The sequence below is a fragment of the Macadamia integrifolia genome, unplaced genomic scaffold (genome assembly GCF_013358625.1).
Source record: "Macadamia integrifolia cultivar HAES 741 unplaced genomic scaffold, SCU_Mint_v3 scaffold976, whole genome shotgun sequence".
NCBI classification, from domain to species: Eukaryota; Viridiplantae; Streptophyta; class Magnoliopsida; order Proteales; family Proteaceae; genus Macadamia; species Macadamia integrifolia.
In genome coordinates this window covers 106,510-127,705 of record NW_024870607.1, presented here as the reverse complement: position 1 = coordinate 127,705, position 21,196 = coordinate 106,510, and the positions used below count along the sequence as shown (strand labels likewise).

The 21,196-nt window shown below is 35.6% G+C and overlaps 1 protein-coding gene across 2 annotated transcripts; it reads left to right on the top strand.

Moving 5' to 3' along the window:
* The first annotated feature begins 4,912 nt into the window (after positions 1-4,912).
* LOC122070694 (vesicle transport v-SNARE 13-like) lies at positions 4,913-20,174 on the top strand. Of its 2 annotated transcripts, none has more exons than XM_042634900.1 (6): positions 4,913-5,279; positions 5,551-5,709; positions 8,352-8,410; positions 8,497-8,685; positions 11,822-11,992; positions 19,849-20,174. In XM_042634900.1, exons 2-6 carry the CDS (start codon positions 5,616-5,618, stop codon positions 19,999-20,001), a joined length of 666 nt encoding a protein of 221 aa, XP_042490834.1. In that variant the 5' UTR covers positions 4,913-5,279; positions 5,551-5,615; the 3' UTR covers positions 20,002-20,174. The 2 variants fall into 2 exon arrangements, with proteins under 2 accessions (XP_042490834.1, XP_042490833.1); XM_042634899.1 differs by having other exon boundaries at positions 4,914-5,279; positions 5,594-5,709.
* The last annotated feature ends 1,022 nt before the right edge of the window (positions 20,175-21,196 follow it).

Sequence of the window (21,196 nt, the reverse complement as noted above, 5' to 3'; positions counted from 1 at the left end):
AACATTCTGAACTGGTCACAGCTGACCCTGACCGACTAATACACCAAGAAGGCAGGGTGTGAGGCTCCCAAATTTTCTGAGATAAGGTGTGGATGAGTTAATGTCTTCGGTGGGAGTGGAACCTTCTTATTAGACTGGTTTTGGATGCTTTAAGCACCAACAGTAGTAGCCAAGGAAGGATAAGAAGACCAGGGGTCAACAGTCGGGGGTAATTCTTCCAACAGACCAGAAGCAAAACCAGGGTCAGGACTGTACCAAGGTTGGATTAGAATTGGATCAAGAAATTGATTCAATCGACTAGAGCACTTCAGTTTCTGGGTTCAGTAATGAAATAAATTTTTGATCCAGGTATCTCTTATAGACCAAGTGGAAGCTGATTCACAATTTATTTCTTCAATTTGTTTATTTATTTTATTTATTTATTATTGTTTCTTAATTTACAATTATTATTATTATTTTTAACCTTAGTCTTTAACAATCCTCCTTCTAGCCATCTCCACCCCACAGTTCGGTTGAGGCATTACTGCATTACCATGTAAGTTTTTGGTGATAACTGTGTATAAGGGAAGAAGTATTACTTGCCCTGTTATAATTAACCTCCCTTTTTTTCCTTTTTGATGACGGAAAGAACTAAACATTTTGAAAAGAAATAGGCTATATACATATGTAGCAGATAATTCTTTGACAGCAACTTATAAGCTAACCCTTAAAAAAATAAAGGGTATTCATCGATGCATGATTTTAATAGATGCGAGATCAAAAAAATTGAAAAAAGAGAACCAAGGCCAGACTTCGTCCATTAGTTCAGGAAGCATCGTATGGGTAGTCTAAGAAAATCTATCCAAATTGTTGTGACATGCCATCCTATTTCTGATGCCTTTTCTACTCTTTGTAACAAGTCCTTGACCAACGCTTTCACTACCTGTCCTGCCAACATATAGTTGTATTCTACTAAAACAAATTGTCCTTGGCACCATATGCCATAAGCCCATCCAGATATGCCACAAACCCATCCAGATTTTGTCAAGGATAGTTAGAATGGTGCGAATGAACACAATGGTTTGTAAACTTCGGAGAAATTTAGTGTGTGAAGCCTTGTTGGTTGGGTCCACGCTTGCTTTGTTCAGGAACTGCACAAATGAGCCCTGACTTGTGAAGCTTAGTAGTGGAAGATGTATTTGAGGGTCTTGGACAGATGGGGATGAATCCAAGTATGTATGGATCAACCAATTGCCCTGACGGGTCCACACGGGTAGTTGGAAGCTTTTTGAAGTGAAATCATGCCTTACTCAAGTAAAATGGGTTTACTTTAGAAATTGAAGGATTATATACAATGCAAATAAAATGTGCAAACAAGATTAGTGTAGATGACAATATGCTCTTAACCTTGGCCTTGCCCCATTTAGATTATTAATGGTATGACCATGTGAATTTTTTTTTATCTTCATTTTTATTTTATTTTCTTGTATTTTTTATTTTGTCGCATCTTTTTTTGCATTTTGATTTTGATTTTTTTTTTAGACTTTGACATCTTCAATATCATCCTTTGATGATCATTCTCTTTCCAAATTGGTAAAATTTTCAAAACTTTTTTTTCTTTCTAAAATTTTTGTTTCCAGGATAGATTTTTTATTTTTTATTTTATTTTACTTTTATCATTTTCTTTACTCTCTTTAATTTACTGAAATTCTCCTCTCTTCTTTTTTATCTTAAAATTATTTTGCGGTTTTTTTTTTTTAATTATTGTGATGGTGACCCCCCCCCCATTTTATTTTTGAATTGGCGTGACATTTGAAAATTACTTTTTATGATATTTTTTATTTCTTGTAATATTTGGAAATTTTCATAATATGTGAAAATCCATTTTTCTTTGAAAATTTCATGATTCTCTCTCTCTCTCTCTCTCTCTCTCTCTCTCTCTCTCTCTCTCTCTTAATAATTGTAGTGATATTTGAAAATTATTTTTTTTCCTTTTTGAATAATTTCAAGATGATTTTTTTGTTGTGATATTTTTCATTTTAAATGAAAATTCCATGATATTTTTATTTTTATTTTTGTGATATTTAAAAATCCATTTTTTTCTTTTTCAATCATGAAGCTCTTTTCCTTTCTTCTTATTTTGAATGTAATAATAATAATAATAATAATAATAATAATAATAATAATAATAATGTATTTGGTGATTTTGAAGTTGATTTTTTATTTTTAGCATTTCTATGATTTTGAAATTTTTGTGATATCTCAATTTTTTTACCATTTTCTGAAAATCTTTTTGAAGGTTGAAAACCCTTTCTTCTTAAAATAATTATATGATTGTTTTTTTATTTGGAAGACTTTGTGATTAGTTGTTTTGAATTTTTATAATTTTTTTTGAAAATTTTAAACTTAAAAATTTTATGATCTTACTTCTTTGAAACTTTTTCGTTTTATGATTTTTTTAAAAAGGGTCAATCAAACATAGTCCTGTTATAAATCCTCTATGGCTTAGAAAACCTTATGTTAAAGGCATCGCTATGTGAGTAACAAACAAAGTGATTCAAACGAGAATGCCCTTATAAAATATTTCATATCAATGAGGCACGCTCTTCTTATATACCCTACTTCTTAATTTCTCATTTCATATCAATGATGTGTATCCATTGATGGCCTTGGTACTTTACATAACTTAGTAGAAATCACCCCATAATTATGTGGACTGAAACAGTCGGGACTACACCTTTGGTTCCCCGTAATGAGATAAACATTAATCGAACCTCACTAAAGAGAGCATTTCCCGATGACCAAAACATATTAAAAGGGGATTCTAATTTAAATCACAAATAATTCTATAAGTTAGCTTGTGGTGTTCCTAATCGTTCACCGTCTATTTCCTATATGATGCTTGGTTGAAGTGGATAGAACCCGCAACCCTTGACATGATCTATATTCTATATACTCCAAGTACGTGATTCTTTTAACATACCAGAAGGTATTGTATCAAAGGGTGTAATTTTACTGCCTATTACTCGTGACTATACCCGAGGTTAGAGTTAGACAGCTAGCCACGGAGTTGGATGAATCCGTGTAGTAAGTGTGAGTATAAGTATAGCATTACATGCAGCCATTGATTGATCTCAAATGCCATAATGTGCATGGACCTCCTTGAGGGTGCTAGCAAAATAATGGATATTCTCGCCACCTGATTTCACTTCAAGCACTCTTGTGTAAAAAGTGGCTATCATCTGATCTCAGAGTACTTAGTATGACGTGTATGGATCTCCTTGAGGGTGCTTGTACGATAAAGAGTACCACCGACAGATGATTTCACTTCGAGTATGATGCATGATGTGGTTAATATAAACAATTACAAGTGTGGGTTAGTTAAACATATTTTCAAATAAATGATTGTAAGGTAAAAAGGTTTTTGCTAGCGATGAAGGTAAGTGTTAGGTTGTGGAATTGGAAAGGTGTTAGACACCCACTCTTCCTGGTTGATCCGGTCTTCTTATTAGATATTTAAAAAAGAATATTCTTCCCTAATTAATTATATATGACATGCATGGCTAAGTTATTGCTACCTTACTGTGCACACTACCACATATGAATTAAAAGTCAAAGGTGTTAGGCATTTAATGGTAGCATCTAATTTTGGAAGTTTGAAATCAATCCCTAGTAGAGTTGCCACTGTAAGGGTAACGACTAGACTTCGTCATTCGGACATTTACGGGCCCACACCACTGCATCCCCATTTGGTGACACGTGGGGGTCTATTTGGCAGGCAACCTCTTTTCCTTAGGGGTTTCTAAAATGAATATTAATAATGGTCCAATATTGGGGATTGAAAAATATAAGATTTGGAGTCGCCACCTAAGGTTAGGGCCTAGGACCCAATGAGGTGGGCTTGATTTGTAAGTAAAGAGCAAAAAAATTGGTCTAGTGCAGAGATGAAGGTAAGCGTCAAGTTGTGGGATTGGAAAGGTGTTAGGCACTCACTCCACCTGATTGAATCGGTCTTCTTATTAGATACTTAAGAAAGAATATTATTTACTAATTAATCCTATACCACATGCATGGCTAGGTTATTGCTACGTTACTATGCACACTGCAACATATGAATCAAAAGTTCACATTTTACCTACTGAGTTGAGAGGTTATACCTGTGCTCGACCCTTACTCGACCCTTACTCGACCCTTACTATGGATCGAGAGGGGTAGACCCTTGTTGTTGCAGACACAAACTTTGATGAGTGACCCTTGGTTCAGGCGAATGTGGATTTGACTGTCTACTTTCATTCTTCGGAGAATTTGACATTCTTATGATATTTCACTACTTTGTGGAATATTTGGGAATATCTAAGTATTTTTTGAGATTTTTGGCAGAGTTCCGAGAATCCACAAGAATCTGGTGAATTTGGAACTTTTTGGGTTTTTGTAACAGTATAGAAAGGCTTCCTAATGGTTAGGAAAGATTTTTGGATTTTTATTTTTTTATTTTTGAGGTTTTTGGACACCAGAATCAAGGCAAGAGAATCTTAGGTAATATGATGAATTTATGGATTTAGGAAGACATTTTGGGTGTTCCTCAGGCTTCCTAGGATTTTAAAATTTTTTGAGATTTTTGGGTTTCTTAGGGTTTAGACATGTAAATAGAGGCAATAGAACCTAAGTGATCTTTTGGCTAAGAGAATTGAAAAGAGGCACATAGAGGCAAAAGAGGATTTTCCACAAAATCTTAGAGCTCCCTAGCTCTTGTGTTGGTGTAATGGTGTATCTTGAACTGAGAAAAGAGGACTCTTTATAGGTTTTTTTGGCAATGGAGGGGATGAAATGGTAATTTGGGACCTCAAGGGTCTGCCAAAAACTGGTGGGGCCGCTAAAATCTCGCGGCTATCAACAGATCATCCAAAGCCAAGCCAAAAAAAAAAAAAATCCGAGCCGAAAGAGTACCGAGGTTCAGAATCTTCCAATGCCAAAAATTTATCTTCAAAATAAAGTCTCAAGACTCAAGTGATCAATAATATGTCCAACGATTCCTACTGAAACTAGTTAATTTTGTCATCAGGTAGCTTCCAGTAATGAAATAATTTCTTAAACGAAGGCTTCATGGTATCATTTCGTCTGCAGATTAAAACAGTTCGAGTTTGTCACTTTGCGATTATTTTGTGATCGTTCGACGTGCACTGTGCACAGCCCGCGCTGCGAGCTTATTTTTTTATTTATTTATTTTAATCTGAATCTGTTTTATCTTCGGGCCAATTTTTAACACCAGGCGTGTTCTCCGATCTGCAGATTCACTTCAGGTATGTCACCATTACTTAAATTTTATTTACCAGAAGAAGTTTTAGTAAGATCAATCCATCAATCTCTTTATCATCTGGTAACCTTTCTATTTCTTTTATCAATCGAGGAGGGAGTCACCGGCTTTCCCTCTCTTAATGTAATTGCAAGCGGACTAGGGTTTTGATGATTTAAGATCGAAGCAATTAAAACAGTGAATTTCTAGGACTTTAATACGCTTATGGTGACAAAACCCTACAAATTCTTACATGATTAGTTGTTCTCTCCATTTAGAGGAGCATGGAAATGAAAGATCTCTGGATCACTGGTTGAACAGGGTCTTGTGATCTTTGGGCAAGATGAGTCAGGTATTTGAAGGATACGAGCGCCAATATTGTGAGCTTTCCGTAAATCTATCGAGAAAGTGTACCTCCGCTGGTATTCTTGAGGGAGGTGAGAAGCGTTTCTCCTTGTTCTTCTTCTCCTTCTTCAACCTTTTTGATTTATTTAATTAGCTTGATGTATGTGAGTTCAGCTTTATTTTTCAGTTTGTATTGTCTGCAGGCATTCCGTTTTGTCTGCTTAAAAAATAGTCCATATGATGTGCAATTCTGTTTGAATTTGGCACTAAATGTCGTGAAGAGCTAACATGATTATACATTTTCGGGATTTTTTATTTTTTACTTTTTTTTATTGCTTCCTTCCATTCTTCTTTGGATTGATCTTTTGTCTAGGGCAAGCATCATGGTTCTAACGTGTTGTTGATTTGACTAAACCACTGCTACAAAACCCGTTTCATTTAGAGGGAGCTGATCTAGAAAACAAGTATGATTTCCAAGTTTTAATAGGATTTATTTGTTAAAGACATTTTAAACAGAAAAAACAAAAAAAAAAACAAAAAATTGATTTCCCTAAAACGGTGATTTTGGAGGGATATCATTGTGTGACAGTTTACTAAGGCTCTCTTTGGTATAGTTTATATTTGTATTTATTACTTATTTTTAAGAAATCATTTGTGACAATATATTATCTGTCACAAATAATAACCGTTTGGTTACTTTTTATACAATAGATTACATAATGAAAAATAAGTTTGGTATGCCTATTTCTAGAATTCTAACTTCTGATTTCCCTAAATACTACTCTCTCAGTAATTTAATCAAACATGTGAGATGCAATATATTTTGTGCCCCCACTACTCCACAGATTCCAACATTTCTTCTTCGTCTTCCTCGAAACCCTTTATCCTTCTTCTTATAGGATTGCTTGCATCAAAAGTGAGAAAAAACAGTGATCAAAGCTTCTCCCGAGTCCCTACTCTGTTATTCAGGTACTGTGTGTTGGAGTAGAGAAAAATTGCAATGGAAAGAGAAGTAGTGAAATGGGAAAGCAAGCCCGCATGGCAATCTCCTCCTCTTCGGTCGGTGACTCCGACTCCTGTGATGCAGGGGGCGATGTTGTTGCTGTTATTGTTGTTTTGGTGCAGTAATAGATGCAGTCCGACTGTCAGAGACACCCTCCAATGGCTGACAGGTTTCGATGCCAAGGAACCACTTGAGGAGGTTGAGGGAGCTAACAGAGGCCACACTTGGGCTGTGCTTGTGATTTTGATTATTTCTCTATTGCCATTGCCATATGTGATTCTGATGTTCACACATAGAGAGGATTGAACTTAAAAGACACAAGATCCACCAAGTAGTACTAATCTTCTGTCTGCGAGATCTGATTTCAGCCTGATGATGGAAGATTTGTACTCTCCGGTGCTAAAATCCGGCCAATCTTGTGGTTTTTCCGGTAGGATTGATTCTTAAGGTTTTCGGAAATGTGCAGGATTTTCTCTCGTTCAACAGTGAAGGTGGAAAGACGAGGAGGAAGAAGCCTCAGATGGGGTCATTTTGTAAAATAAGATGAAATGACATTATTAGCCCTCAATATGTGTTGTAGTGACGACGTGCTCATTAAACCATCGTATAAACAAGAAGAAATGATTTGTGGCCACAAATCACAAATAACTCTTCAGCAATTTGTTATTTGTGATTTATTTTAATTTATAATAAATATAAATATGGATCATAAATCATATTAATGTCTGAAAAAATAGAAATAACTAAGACAAATAGAAACATAAATCAAACAAAAGAGAGCCTAAGTTAAAGGATATTGGTTTTCATATATACTAGTATCCCAACTGGCAAATGGATCTAGACATCAGTCTCTGAAATAGTTTGATCTGGTGAAAAATAGGATCCAGATTATAATGCATTTTTCTTTGTGCCTTTGATAGACTAAAACTGAGTTGGGAGTACTAAGCAGACTCAAGGTATGTACTGATATTAGACAATACCTTAGTTTTAAAGAAGATACTAAAGTTCAACTTGTTTCCAAGTCTCTAATTCAAATTTTAATTTATTTATCAAGTTTTCATGTTTTAAATCTGATTCTTCAGATGGTTATTATTATACATGAAAGCAGGTTGTTGGGAAAGGGCTAAATGGGAGCTAGGGATTTTGAGACCCCAAAAATAGTATTATCTCTTTAGACTTTGGACTTGAATGTTACCCGTGAATTTAGGTTTTCCAGTTTTATACTTTGTAGCGTGGTGATTTATACTTTGCATTATATAACATGGCACTATGTTATATTCAAATACCTTGAACTTTCTCTTCTCATCCTTTGGTTTTGCAACATCACTATGCTGAATTCATCTCCTTTTTTTCTAGCAGTAGAGCTTTAGAGTTGTCAACAGGATCTACCAATATAAATGGAAGCAAGCATTAATTTTATATGTGTTATTGTATTAGAAAACAATACTAATATTGTGGAAGAAATTGGAGAGTTTTTGTACCTTATAATTTTTTTAAATTGAACAGAAACGGTTCAGTACAATTTCCTATAAATAGTATGAAGTATAATACAGAAATGTTTTCACTTTTCTGTTAGGGATCTGCAAGGAACCGCACCCTTTGTTGCTTTTCAACATGGTTGGATGAAACTTTTAAACCATTGGTTGCTTGTCAGCACAGGTTGCATTTTTATTATTCTGGCTTTTGCATATTCATTGTTGTTGATTATATTTTTCATATTTAATGATGCAGAGCAGAAGAAGCAAAAAGTTTCTGAAATAAAAGCTGGATTGGAAGATGCAGAAACTTTGGTACTATTCAAATCATATTCTTAGCTTTAGTTTTCCTTTTGCGATATCTGTTTTCTTAGCTTGTGTTAATTTCTGAATTTCTTCAGATTAAGAAAATGGACCTTGAGGCAAGAAGTCTGCAGCCGAGTGTGAAGGCTATGTTCCTTGCAAAATTAAGGGAGTACAAGTCTGATCTAAACAATCTGAAAAGTGAATTGAAGAGAATCACATCTGCTAATGCTAATCAGGCTGCACGAGATGAATTGTTGGAGTCAGGAATGGCTGATACATTGATGGTATGTTTGAAACAATATATGGGGTATTTTCTGGTCATGCATATTGTTCAAACTCCCTTGATGTTTCATTTATTGCTCAACATGTGTGTAGTCTGTTGTTTATGTGCTGGGAAGATCCTAAGATTGATTTTTTCTTACTGTTTCTTTGATTCCTGTAGGTGATTTATTCTTACTGTTTCTTTGATTCCTGTAGGTTCTAGTTGACTTTTGTTTTCAGCAAAAGGATTTATTCAAGTAATACTTTTGTAGTTGTTTACAAGGTACTGAAGGTATACAGATTCGGCTCCTTCTAGGAAGAATATGGGAACTTAGAGATTTGGAGGGTCAAGGAATGTGGAAGTATCTTTTTTGTTTTTTTCCTAAAAATCCTACCCCAAAAGAGCAATAACAATATGCATGACCAGAAAATACCCCATGATTTTTTTTTTCCTAAAAATCACTCTGAAGACTCAGATTCATGACATGCCTTAACTGTTATTAGAATGACTCTTGAGAATCAAAATCCCTTAGAATCACTGCAGAAAAGTGATACCAAATGCACCATCAGTAACTGGATTGAGTACTAGTTTGTTTATATTCAGTTCATCCTCCCTAATTGCTCAACATAGATGATGAAGTTAAGGGTATCCAATTGGGCCAATTGAGCTTTGGAAGACTTAATTTTGACCAATGGTTGGGTTCTATGGGCCTTGGGCTTGTTATATTTGGGGTTTATTAATGTAATAAGCCTTTTTGTTAAGCCCAAAAGTTGGGATTTAAGGGGGTACACGAAATTAAGTTTAGGGATAAGATTGTGGTGGTCCTTTAGTAGTCAAATCTAGAAACAGTCCTTTTAAATTAAGTGTTTTGTCATTTTTAGTTAGTTTAAACTTATTTAGGAATGTCAATAGTCTTTAGTGGTGAAACCCCAAGGGGGTAGTCGAGTTGGCAAGGGACTTTGCCTCAGGAAGCGTGTGATTCTGAGTTTGACTCCTTTTATCTCCTTGTGGCCACTCACACGGGGGTATTTAGTGCTCTTCATTGCTTTGGGTGAAAGTTGAATGGTTCTCATTCAACCCCAGTATGACTCGGTCCATGCAGTTGTGGGGTCAGTATGGACTCGCGGGTCTAGTCAGGCTGAAGGCCTAGATTCTAGTCGTTAGCCAAAAAAAAAAAAAAAAAAAAAAAAGGTGGTGTCAATTATTTTTTTTGGGTCTTCATATGTGTAACCCTTCCCCTTGATTTTGATATTTTGGTTAATGAATTTATTTATTTGCTTTGGTAATGGCTTATTTGGACTACTTTTTTCCTCTTGATTTGGTAAAATACCCTTTCCTTTGCCTCTCCTTCCGCAAGGTTGAGGATATCTCTTCTCTTGTTACTCTTCACCTCATTAAATTCAATTAATTAGATTGTTTATGTTTGATTATTATTTTTGAAAATTAATTATTAAGATCTGATATTCATTCCCCTGAAATCTGACCATCAGATCTTATTATTCTATCCATTAATTTTGACCATTAGATCTAGATTAAGACCTTGCCCATATCTAGCCATTAGATCAGAATCTTCTTCCTCTAATCCTTAAGTGAGCCAAGCACTTGCAGATCCAACTATCGATCTGCCCTAATAGACTTAATGTCCAATAAGGAGATGATACGAATAAAACATACTAGGCACAAAAGATGGAAGTTGTGGCTTTATCTTTTTTTTTTTTTTTTTTTTTTTTTTTTTAATGGGTACACTATAGAAAGCTTAGAAGGGGGAGGTAATAGCCAGAACTTGAGACCTCCTGGTGAGTGGTGGCTTTATCTTATCTTGTTGATTTTTGCAATATTTGAATTTTTAAGCAAAATCTGTTGAATTGGCAAATATTTTTGTTTCCATGAGGGTTGAAAACTGGTGAAATAGGTGAAAATTGCCATTTGAGTGAACCTGTGGAAACTGGCGAAATATTTCTGTTTCCCCAGTGATCAAATCACCCCACCAGGGGAAATCTCATTCATTTTTTGTTGCCGAATAGTTGATAATTGTCTTTGAGAAACAATTTCCATTCCTTGGGGGTAAATATTTTGGAATAGAAAATGACTAAGAAAAGGGTTTGGGAGAGGGAGTAGAAAGAGAAAATTTGTATTATGGAGTGATTTAATTTGGTTCTCACTAATTGTTCAATGCAGACACCATATCAAAAATTGATAGGTGACTAGCAAAAAGTTGCTGGACACTAAAGTTGAGTTGCCACTGGTTAGTTTTATTACCTCTTCCGTTAGTTCTTGTGACTAAATTCCATTTTTCTTCACTAAGGCTCTGTTTATTTCAGTTTTAAGTATTTTATGGGATTTGATAGAATTTTGAAAACAATACAAAATTGCATAAGAAATAAGAAAGGGCAAATATTTTACCGAAATGCAATACAATAATCTAGAAAACGACTTCCATTTAAAATTTCATAATGTTGTTTCCAAAAAAACTAGTTTTCTTGATCATGGATACAATTGGCACCCATGGAGGGACTTCATCCCCATCATATAGCTGGGTCCTTCGTGCAACATTGGCCGGATATGTCTCCTTGTTGTGTCAATCAGAATAATGACTTGTGACACACACACACACACACACACACACACACACACACACACATATATATATATATATATATGAAGGAAAAGACTCTTTGAACATGAGGTGTAGGCAATGCCTTCTCACATCAAATATTTATTATTTTTACTCTCTAAAGAATGGATAAAAAATACCTCTGTGAGGTGTTTCCTATGCCTCATGTTCTGAGAACCCTTTCCCATAAAATAATCAGGTCCAATTGGTCAAGGGTTTGTAGTGTAGTGTTCGCCTAATTTCATAAATTTTTGGATACGAATTGATTTTCTGATAAAATATTTTACATTGAAACAGACAGAGCCTCGAGAAGTCAATACTAGTAACATTAGGCTCTTTATTGTGGCTTTCATATTACTGAAATTCTTGTTTTTCTGCACATATCTCCAACCTGCATAACTGATGGATGTACAATGGTTTATTATGCTTGAAGTAGGCATACGGCATACCTGCCCATACATTGAACGACTGTACCATTAAGTTTTAGCAATATTTACTCTCCATTTAATTCATGGATTAATAATACTAATGGAAGGATTTACAGGCATCTGCTGATCAGAGAATCAGATTGTCAATGTCAACTGAGAGATTAAATCAGTCCAGTGAACGGATTAAGGAGGGTAGAAGAACCATGATAGAAACAGAAGAGCTTGGTGTCTCAATCCTTCAGGATTTGCATCAACAACGGCAGTCTCTCCTTCATGCCAATAACACAGTATGTACTTCCCTCGTTTTTGACTTGTTTATCGTTCATTAGTACTATTCTATCGTGCATTCATTCTGCTTTATTTATGCTTCACTGGCTGCCGTGTTATGGGTGAGATGTTGTGGTATATTCCTTTTTTCTTTACATGATACGACTATACATTTAGGGCCACCTTCTTTTATCCCAGTAAGAAAATTCATTGTCAATCTGAAGTCTGAACGATTCTGAGGTTTCCCCGGGATATCAGCCAAAGATTCCTAAATATGGCAAGCTACTTATGTAGCTTTTTACAGAGACCTTTTGGAGTTTGGATTGCCCCATATCAAGTTTTGTGGTCCCCCTCAATTGTATGGTCTAAAAAGGGGTGATGCAGTTCGCAGCCAGAAAGAAGAGAAAGTCTTCTTGCGGATTGGTGTGGTTCATCATTGACCAATTTTTTACCCAAACCAATAATGAGATTGGAGATTTCTGGTTCCTTCAAACCAGGATCATGGAGGATCTAGATAGGATGTTAGTTTCTTTATTATTATTTTAGTTCCTTGTCATACTGGTTTACTTTATTAGAGTCCAATTTGTAACAGGTTACTCCCATTGCGGCATACATATGGAGGGTTTCTATAGTTGAGTTAATTTCTCTTTTAGGATTAGATTATGGGTCCTTTATATATATATATATATATATATATAATTTAGATGGATGGAACGCATCAAGAATTTCATAATTGATGTAATGTAAGATTTATTCACAAGTGATCCAATCCGAGGTAGGATCTTTACTAAATTCAATAAAAAATCAAATTCAGGGTCCGATAGAATGAATAAAACAGAAAATAGAGAATGAAGGAAGAATGGGGGTAGGGGAAGATGTTGGGTCGAGTATCTCACTTCATATCAGCCAAGCTGTCTCTCATAGCACTGCATCTCACAGTTTTCGAGCACAAATTTTTTTTTTCATTCAATCAAAATCGTGTTCAATGTTGTAGCCCCTTACAAACTTATGTAGAAGACTCAAAATTGACTCAAACACCAAAATGGAAAGGCCTAACCCAATACTTAACTAATTGGGAAACCTAATCTGATTAGGAAACTGAAATAACAAAGAAAATAGACTCAGACAGGACTCTAATTAAACTAATGAATTAAATCCTGTTTTTCTACTTTCTATCCAAATTTTAGACCCGTTAAAGTGGCCCATTACAAAGAAAACTCATGTGATCAAAGACCCAACACATACATAACCCAAGCCAAGGTTTATCTCCAAAAAAAAAAAAAAAAAAAAGTTCATTAAATGACTTATCTGTATCATGATGAGAATGGAATGTTGAGTTCTTATTAAGTAAAGTCTGCATGGCTTGCCCAGCTTGTTGGTTGTTGTCCCCACCTCTTTCCCTGGTATGATTCCTAATCTTAGATCTATCTCCTTACTATTATTATACGGAAGTCCGTTGACAGTAGTATTTTCTTCAATCGACATGCCATTTCTTCCACCAAAAGTTCATAAAAATTTGGATTTCATCATTCTCTTAACATTAAACACCCAAACACACATCACTTACGGTTTTCATATCCGAAACACAATATTATGATTAGAACCTTTTAGGTTCAGCAATATATATCTATATATATATACACACATTATGGAAGGAATAGAATGAAAAAAGAAAGCAAAGAGTATTTACTCTTTAACTTCGGGCTTACTCGGGTAAATATTGACTGCGGTGCCCAATTTGGCATTTTTCAACTGCAGTGTCACCTCTCGGCACAAATCTGGAGTCTTTCCAAATATCTCAAATACTTGGTATCTGCAGTTCTCTGAATTTTGAACTTTCTTCAGGGCATTCAAGGGTATTTAGGGTATGCGGGGGCTGGGGGTTAGGAGAGAGGAAACTCCACCGTCATTAATTGAAAGTGAGCTTTCTTCCTCTCTCTTTTTTCTTTTGGTAGGGTCAGAGAAAGAGAGGAGAGAGAGTGGAGAAAGAAAATCTACAGCCCTCCGGAGCAAAAAAACCTGACTTATAATGAAGGGTTCCATTTTATAGACCACACCCACCTTTGTAAACGAATTGTTGAGTCCTATTAAAGGTTGAAACATGTATGGATCCTATCAAAGAAAGAAATCATTGAGACTATTTGGGTGGGCTGGGAATTACAAGAATTGAGAAGTCCTCCATTGAAATTTTTTGGGTAGGAAAAACAGGTTTGGAAATGGCCGGATTAACAGGAGTTTTTATTCTTGAAACAAAGGTGTACATACATAAATAAAGAGGTTGGCTATGTTCGTCTCCTTCAGTCCTTCCTATCTATCTTGACTGGGAAGAGGAGTGAGGCTCTTGCGGAACCCCTGCCTCCCTTCTCTATATACTGCAGAAGTGGCCTCTGCAGTGTTGTAGGAATAGTGTGACTTATTATTCCCAAATTGGCTAGAATGGAATATTTTGGACCCGAAATTTGGACCACGATGACTTTTGATCTGCTGGTCTGATTTTGATGAACTGCATATCGCCAGAAAGGTTTTCTGAGTACTATCCAATGATGTAGAGGTTAGAGACAAATTTGGCCAAGAATGCAGCCAAAATGTGCTTAAAGTGGGGGACCCACAAAATAGGTAATTTGATGAAATAATGGACAAACATCTTTGTCTTTGCACCATCTTCTAGATTCAGGCTTAAAATAACAAAACACACTTTAACTTAGAAGTTTTGGTCAATTATGAAAATGTTGGGGCACTTCAGTAATACTAGGGACAAAATGGTCATTTTTCCAAAAAAAAATCCCTGAATTTTTGCAATGGATATTTTTTATGAGATTCCAGAAGACTGCTTCCATCACATACAATTCCTGATGTGACCGGTTTCTACACCCGGGCTTAGGATTTTTTATTCTAGCTTCTTTTATTAGAAAGAGTCCTTGCAACATAGTTGTCTTATTGGCCGTATGAAATTCTAGATGTAGAGTAGATGTTCCGGATTGGGAAGACATTCAGATTCCATCCCTGAGGTGGCATCACAATGATTCTTTGGGACTGAATCTGGGCTGATGTGATGAGGATTACTAGTATTGTCAGAGTAAGGCATTTCTGTCTAGAGAATGACTATTGTTGGAACCATTGATTTGAAGTTCTGAAGAACCACATGTATTTGTTGATGTTATGTTTAGTGTGTTATTGATGAGGACATCTTCTTAGCTAATCGTGGGTTTAGAATATACCAGAGGATGCGTCGTAGATCTCAGTTGTCCGCTGCTTCTATGTGGCTTGACGATGAGTTCCAAGGTTACCATATTGTTAGAGCACAGCCTTGTGGACCCACCTACAGTAGTGGTTCTGATTTCTATTTATTTATATTTTAGTTTCTATATATTTTTGTTTCAGTTTTAATTTCTCTTTATTACTATTTCTGTTATTGGTTTATGTGAGGAATTGCTCCATTTCTCCCCCGAATGAGTTTGTTTTTTCCTTTTTTTTTTTGTTTTATTTTCTTTTTAAGGCTTTCTTTTGTATTCATTTCTATTCTACGTTTTTCCCTATTTAACAGAAATCATCGATGAAAACCATGTTTGATAAAAAACTAAGAAAGGTTTGGTAAACATTACACATAATAGAGTATGGAGTGAGAAATGGTTTGGTAATTACATTCGTGTAAGATACGTATAGGAGGGTATCGTATTGTATCGGAGAGACGCTAATATACGTTAAAGATACCCACATAAAGAGACACGAAATACATTTTTATAGACTTCTGCATAAAAAAAAAGTAAAAAAAAAAAGGCTATATGTAACATGTATCATAAGACTAAAATGCAGAACACTGTACTGAGAGACAAGTGTATTCAATTGAAATTGTTCAAAAGGATGAGGTTTCTTACATGTAGTGATGGTCTATTGTTGTCTTTCTAAGAAAATTTTAAAATCTATGAATAAATTGATGCAATAATTCATGTTTGATGCATTGTTTTAGTTTGTTATACCTAAATCTACTCAAATATAGCAAAAAAAGAAGAAAAACAAACTTAATTGTTTGATCTTGCCATTTAGCTTCTTATAAAAAAAAATACTACTAGAACTCTACAAAAGTGATGGTAGTAACCTGAGTAGTCATGACGTGTGATACGATGTTCAATTTTGTGGAAAGATCAACACACTTGGCTTATTGCAAGGACAAATGAAATTAAATAGAAATGATGATACTAGTTGTCTTCATGATTCTTATAGAAATTAAGAATTGAATGGAATAGAGAAATCAAACGGAAGACACTAATTTGGCTGCAAGGACGCTGTAGATGTAGACGACTAGAGGAGATGATCAACATGAGGATGCCATAATCCATGACAGGGAGGATTAGAAAGAATGGTAAATCAAGATTGTGAAATCTGTTGGTAAAAGTGCAGTTGTGCTTCTAATTTTGAAAACTTAAGTATGGTCAGCGAGAAGAACAAGCTTTGTTTCGAAGGTGAAATAGGTTTTGTAGATATGTATTAGTATCATTGTGTATCGATGAGTATTGGTTCGATACAATTTGATACAAACTGATACTCATGCAATTCAATTGTTCGGGGCTCAATTGTATGCATCGAGAGTATCGGTATCCATTGATGAGTATCAGAGAGTATCGAAGCATATCGTGAGATACACACTTTGATGCATAGAAATTTTTTAAAATACATGTATTATATCGGTGGGTATCGTATCGGTGTCAACAGATACCTATGCACATAGATACCTTAAACCATGGGGTGAAAAGACTCCTTGATGCAGATGATGATGGGCTTGTTTTTCTTAAGAATAAGCCCAAGGTTGGGTTGTATGCATTTGTGCCTTTGGTCAAAGGGTTTTTTTTTTCTTAATGTAATATGCCACTCGAAAGGGCCTAAACCAAGGGTAGTAAGTATGCATATGGGATTAGTTATTGTGGTTTAAATGTTTTGGTCTAGTAGTAGTTTGGTTCATTAGTTGAACCAACCATGTGGTCAATAAGTGTTTAGAAGTTACTTTTACTTTTATATTTTTTACTTTTTAAAGAAGGGAGGAATCAACTCACTTTTGTAAGTGATGATGAGTGAGGACTTTTCCACTTTTGATAGTCGGTAGGTGAAGATTTTTCTATTCTAGCTTTAAGAGGTGATGATTTTTCCACCTTTGGTAGTTGGTAAGTGAAGACTTTTCCAACTTTGGTAGTTAGAAGGTGAGGATTTTCCGACCTCAACTTTAAGAGGTGAGGACTTTCTACTCTTGTAAGGTGAAAGTTGGGTATGTTTGGTAAATGTATTTGTAATGTTTTGTTGGGTTGGTCCTATAAATAGGGATCAATTGTTAGCACTCAGGGAACAACTCACAATTTTTAAAAAAGCTTACTAGTGCAACTCTCTTCTCAATTGAAGATATTTTTTTAAGATCAATTGTTAGCACTCAGGGAACAACTCACAATTTTAAAAAAGGCTTACTAATGCAACTCTCTTCCCAATTGAAGAATCTCTTTTTTGATCAACAAATCCCTTGTGTTCGATCAAGGAAGGTTGGTGTTTGATCCAATCGAACCACTTTGCGGTGTGAAGCCCGGGTGTTACCTTTGTCTATTTATCCTATCCTCTTCATCTATCTACATTTTTCAGCAGGATTCTATTTTCCAAAATTTGGATTTCTTTATTCTCTGAGAAAAGATTTTATCCTGGTACTGTTTTGATCTTTTCAATTACAGTATTACATCACTCCCCCTTCACCCATCTTCTCAACCCTGCTGCTCCGTCTACAATTAGCATCCGGCACCTGAGGATCCAAGTTGCTGCATCATCTTCACTTGTACTACTACGTATATTGTTGCTGAAACCACCTCTCCCTTATTTATGAGGCTGCCAAACACCAGTTTCAAAATACCTTCCCCTAAAATCTGTTTATGTAGGACGAGAGATCTAGGGAGACATGTGATAAAGTCTGAAAAGGAAGTCAGATTCTTTATTCTCTCTCCCATTCCCTTAAAATCGCTCCCCCTATCAATCACACATCTCACATCTTCTCCTTTTCTCTCCTTCTTCTTCTATCTCACACATCGCCCTGTCTGTTTATGAGGGGTAAGTAACAAGAACTAATTGAGAACCGTCCTGTATTTGAGTGGCACATCTTCTTCTGTCTATCATTTTATTGACTTGGTAAGAATTGGAGAAGTTCACAACCAGAAGAAGCTCATTTTCTGTTTAAAGCATATCCCCATTGCACACGGTAAAGACTTCTCTTCCTTGGGACTCTCTTGCAGTACAACTCTCTTGATGCTTCTTCCTGTAATCCCATCCATCTCTGCAAAAAGAGTGGATCTTTGGAACGATTTTGACATTCTTGTTTCATATTTCTGGGCAGATGATGATGTGCTCTGCAAAGTATTTCTTGCTTTTCCCCTGTTTGTAGGGTTTGGTCAAGCAATCCAAAGATAACCATCTGGGTCTAGGTGTTGCTTCAAACCACTAGTGAATAGTTGATTCTGAAAAATGGATTTAAGACTAGGTATGAAGATGTGCTAGCACAATTTCTGAACTTCTAAAAAGCTTGATTTTTCTTTTTGGGTGGGGTTTCAGGAAGGATAAAAAGAAGGGGAAGGGTGGGTCAGATGGGGTTGCAAGTTGCAGGGGCGATGGTGGCAAGTAGGTGCGGCTAAATTGCAAGGGTGAGGGTGCTGCACATGAGGGACAAGGGAGATGGGGTGAGTGAGTCTTGTATTTATAATTTAAGGGCAAAATGACATTTTTCCCCCTGGTTTTGGGAATTATTAGCACATGCTCATTAAAGTTGAGCGCAAAAACGGAGAAAAACAAATTTTAGCCATAAATAAAAAATGACTCTCAATCTTGTTAGTTTTGTGTTTTTTCAATTTTTCTCTTTTAAATAGAAACAAGTTCTATTAATGATACCAAATGCAACAAAAAACTTTTTTGTGAGTAAAATAAAATATAAAATGATACCAAAGAGGGCCTAAGTAGCTGTAACTTAATCTTGGAACCACCCCAGCCCCATGGTTCCCCTTGTTTCCCACTTTTAATGCCTCTTTGGCAAGGATGGAAGAAGTTGATGAATGGAAAACAGGAACTGCTTCTCTCTTGCAGCGTGAGTCTCTCTCTCTCTCTCTCTCTCTCTCTTCTTCTTCTTCTTCTCTTTCCCAATTTCTTTTCTCCCTACTACCTCTTCCTCTTCTACTTTTCTTTTCCATTCTTCTCTCTCGGTTCTCTCTTTCCCCTTTTCCCTCCACGAGGTCTGTTTCTTCTACACACCCCACGATATTGCTCTCCCTGTTCCTTTTTTCTTTTTTTTCGCTTTTCCCTTGTGTACAATGAACTCTAATGGACATATCTAGCTATATATGGAAGCTGGTGACTAGGTGCAGCCCCTAAACCTGGTTGGTGTTTAATTACTTCTACCTTCTTTCCCTTAAGTATTCCTTTATTGATTGTCTGTTATAGTCTTTACATTGAATTTGTTGTTATTATAGCATGGATGTTGGCTACTACTTTTACTATGGCTTAGTCTCATAATTTTAGGATTCTTGAAACCTTGTGCATGCTAGTAGTTGACTAAATGATTTTTGACCTCAATAGCATCTAATTGAACATTGTTTAGTTGAATGCATGTAGCTTATGATTTATATTGTTCATTGCTCACTGTTTATTGCCGTTTCCCACATGTATGTGCCTCATGTGTGCTGCTGCTTTCCCTAACTAGACAGCCTTTATGTGTAATTGGTACCTACTGTAAGTTAGCATTGTTATCCTTGTAGGGAAACTTAACTTCTTGGTTTTATCCTACATCAGTTATCCACTAGTGTGTGTTCATGTATGGAGTCCTTGGACACGTGCAATTTTGCTAATTATCCTTTTCCATTTTCAGCTTCATGGGGTTGATGACAACATTGGCAAGAGTAAGAAGATTTTGACTGCCATGTCAAGGAGGATGAGCAGGAACAAATGGATTGTTGGCTCCATAATAGCAGCTCTAGTTGTTGCAATCGTCTTGATCATGTATTTTAAGCTCTCTCATTAGGGAGGGAGGCATGCTTGTTCGATGTGGTGTTGTATGCTATTTGTATAATTCGTGTGAATATGTTTATAAGTGATGGTAGTTTCTCTCTCTGGTCGTTGTGTACACGTTATATACTTCGGTGGTTTAATTGTGTATTGCCACCATTTCAAAAGTCCTTACCAGGGTTCTAAGTATCGGTATCGGATTGGCCAGATTATATTGATATTGGAACAAGGGTAAAATCGTCAAAAAAACCTTTTTTTTAGGGATTATTACTTAGATCCACTAGATAATTAATTACAAACTCTCTCATTTGGTTAGAGAAGAAATAGAATTGCAGTTGTGGGGGTGGTGGTGGTGGTGGTGGTGGTGGTGGGTAGTTGAAGTTGTATTGAATGTGTTTTATTTTTAATATAAAATTATTTTTTCACTTGTTAAAATTAACCATGTGCTCATTAAAGAGTAACCCTTTTTTTCTACCTCTTATTTTCGGTAGAGAAGTTCTTGAAAGTTGTTTTTTTTTTTTCAGCAACTTACGTTGTAATTAATTTTCTAATTAAGTGGATGTAAGTATAAGCTTTTTTTTTTTTCATGATGAAAAAGTAAGGGTAAAATTGGCTGTTCAAGGAATGGATTGTTATGGGTGGAGATACTGATCCAATTCCTGAGATTTAAGTCCACGGTTCCTACTGTCTTGCCAATAAAAAGGAAAAAAAAATTATACCCATTATTTGCATATGGAAATAAAACAATCAAAGTAGGACGAGTTCCCCTAAGGCCACAGTGAATAAGAATTAATTCACCACTGGGGTTCAGATTTGTGTTTTGGCGGGGGGGCGGGGGGGGAGGGTATTTTAGGGAGGTTTTAAAACCCTATAGGGGTTTATGATACCTAGGATGGAATGGTGAATCTCATAACCTGGTGAAGGAAAGCTTTTTCCATCAAAAGATATCATTTTTGTTCATTAAAGATTGAGGCTAGATAAATCAAGTATTATAAGCGTTTTCAAATTAAGACACAAGAAGGAATACCAAAATAAATAAATAAAAATAAAACTAATACATAATGGTTAGCTCTATACTTGAATTTCATGTGTCCAACTAAAAGGTATTGTTTTATTTGGAGTGATTTTAAAATCGTCACTAAAAAACCTTTTACCTATTTACGATAGGTTTAGTAGCTGTTTTAAAAATCGGCCATAAAGTATATAAAAAC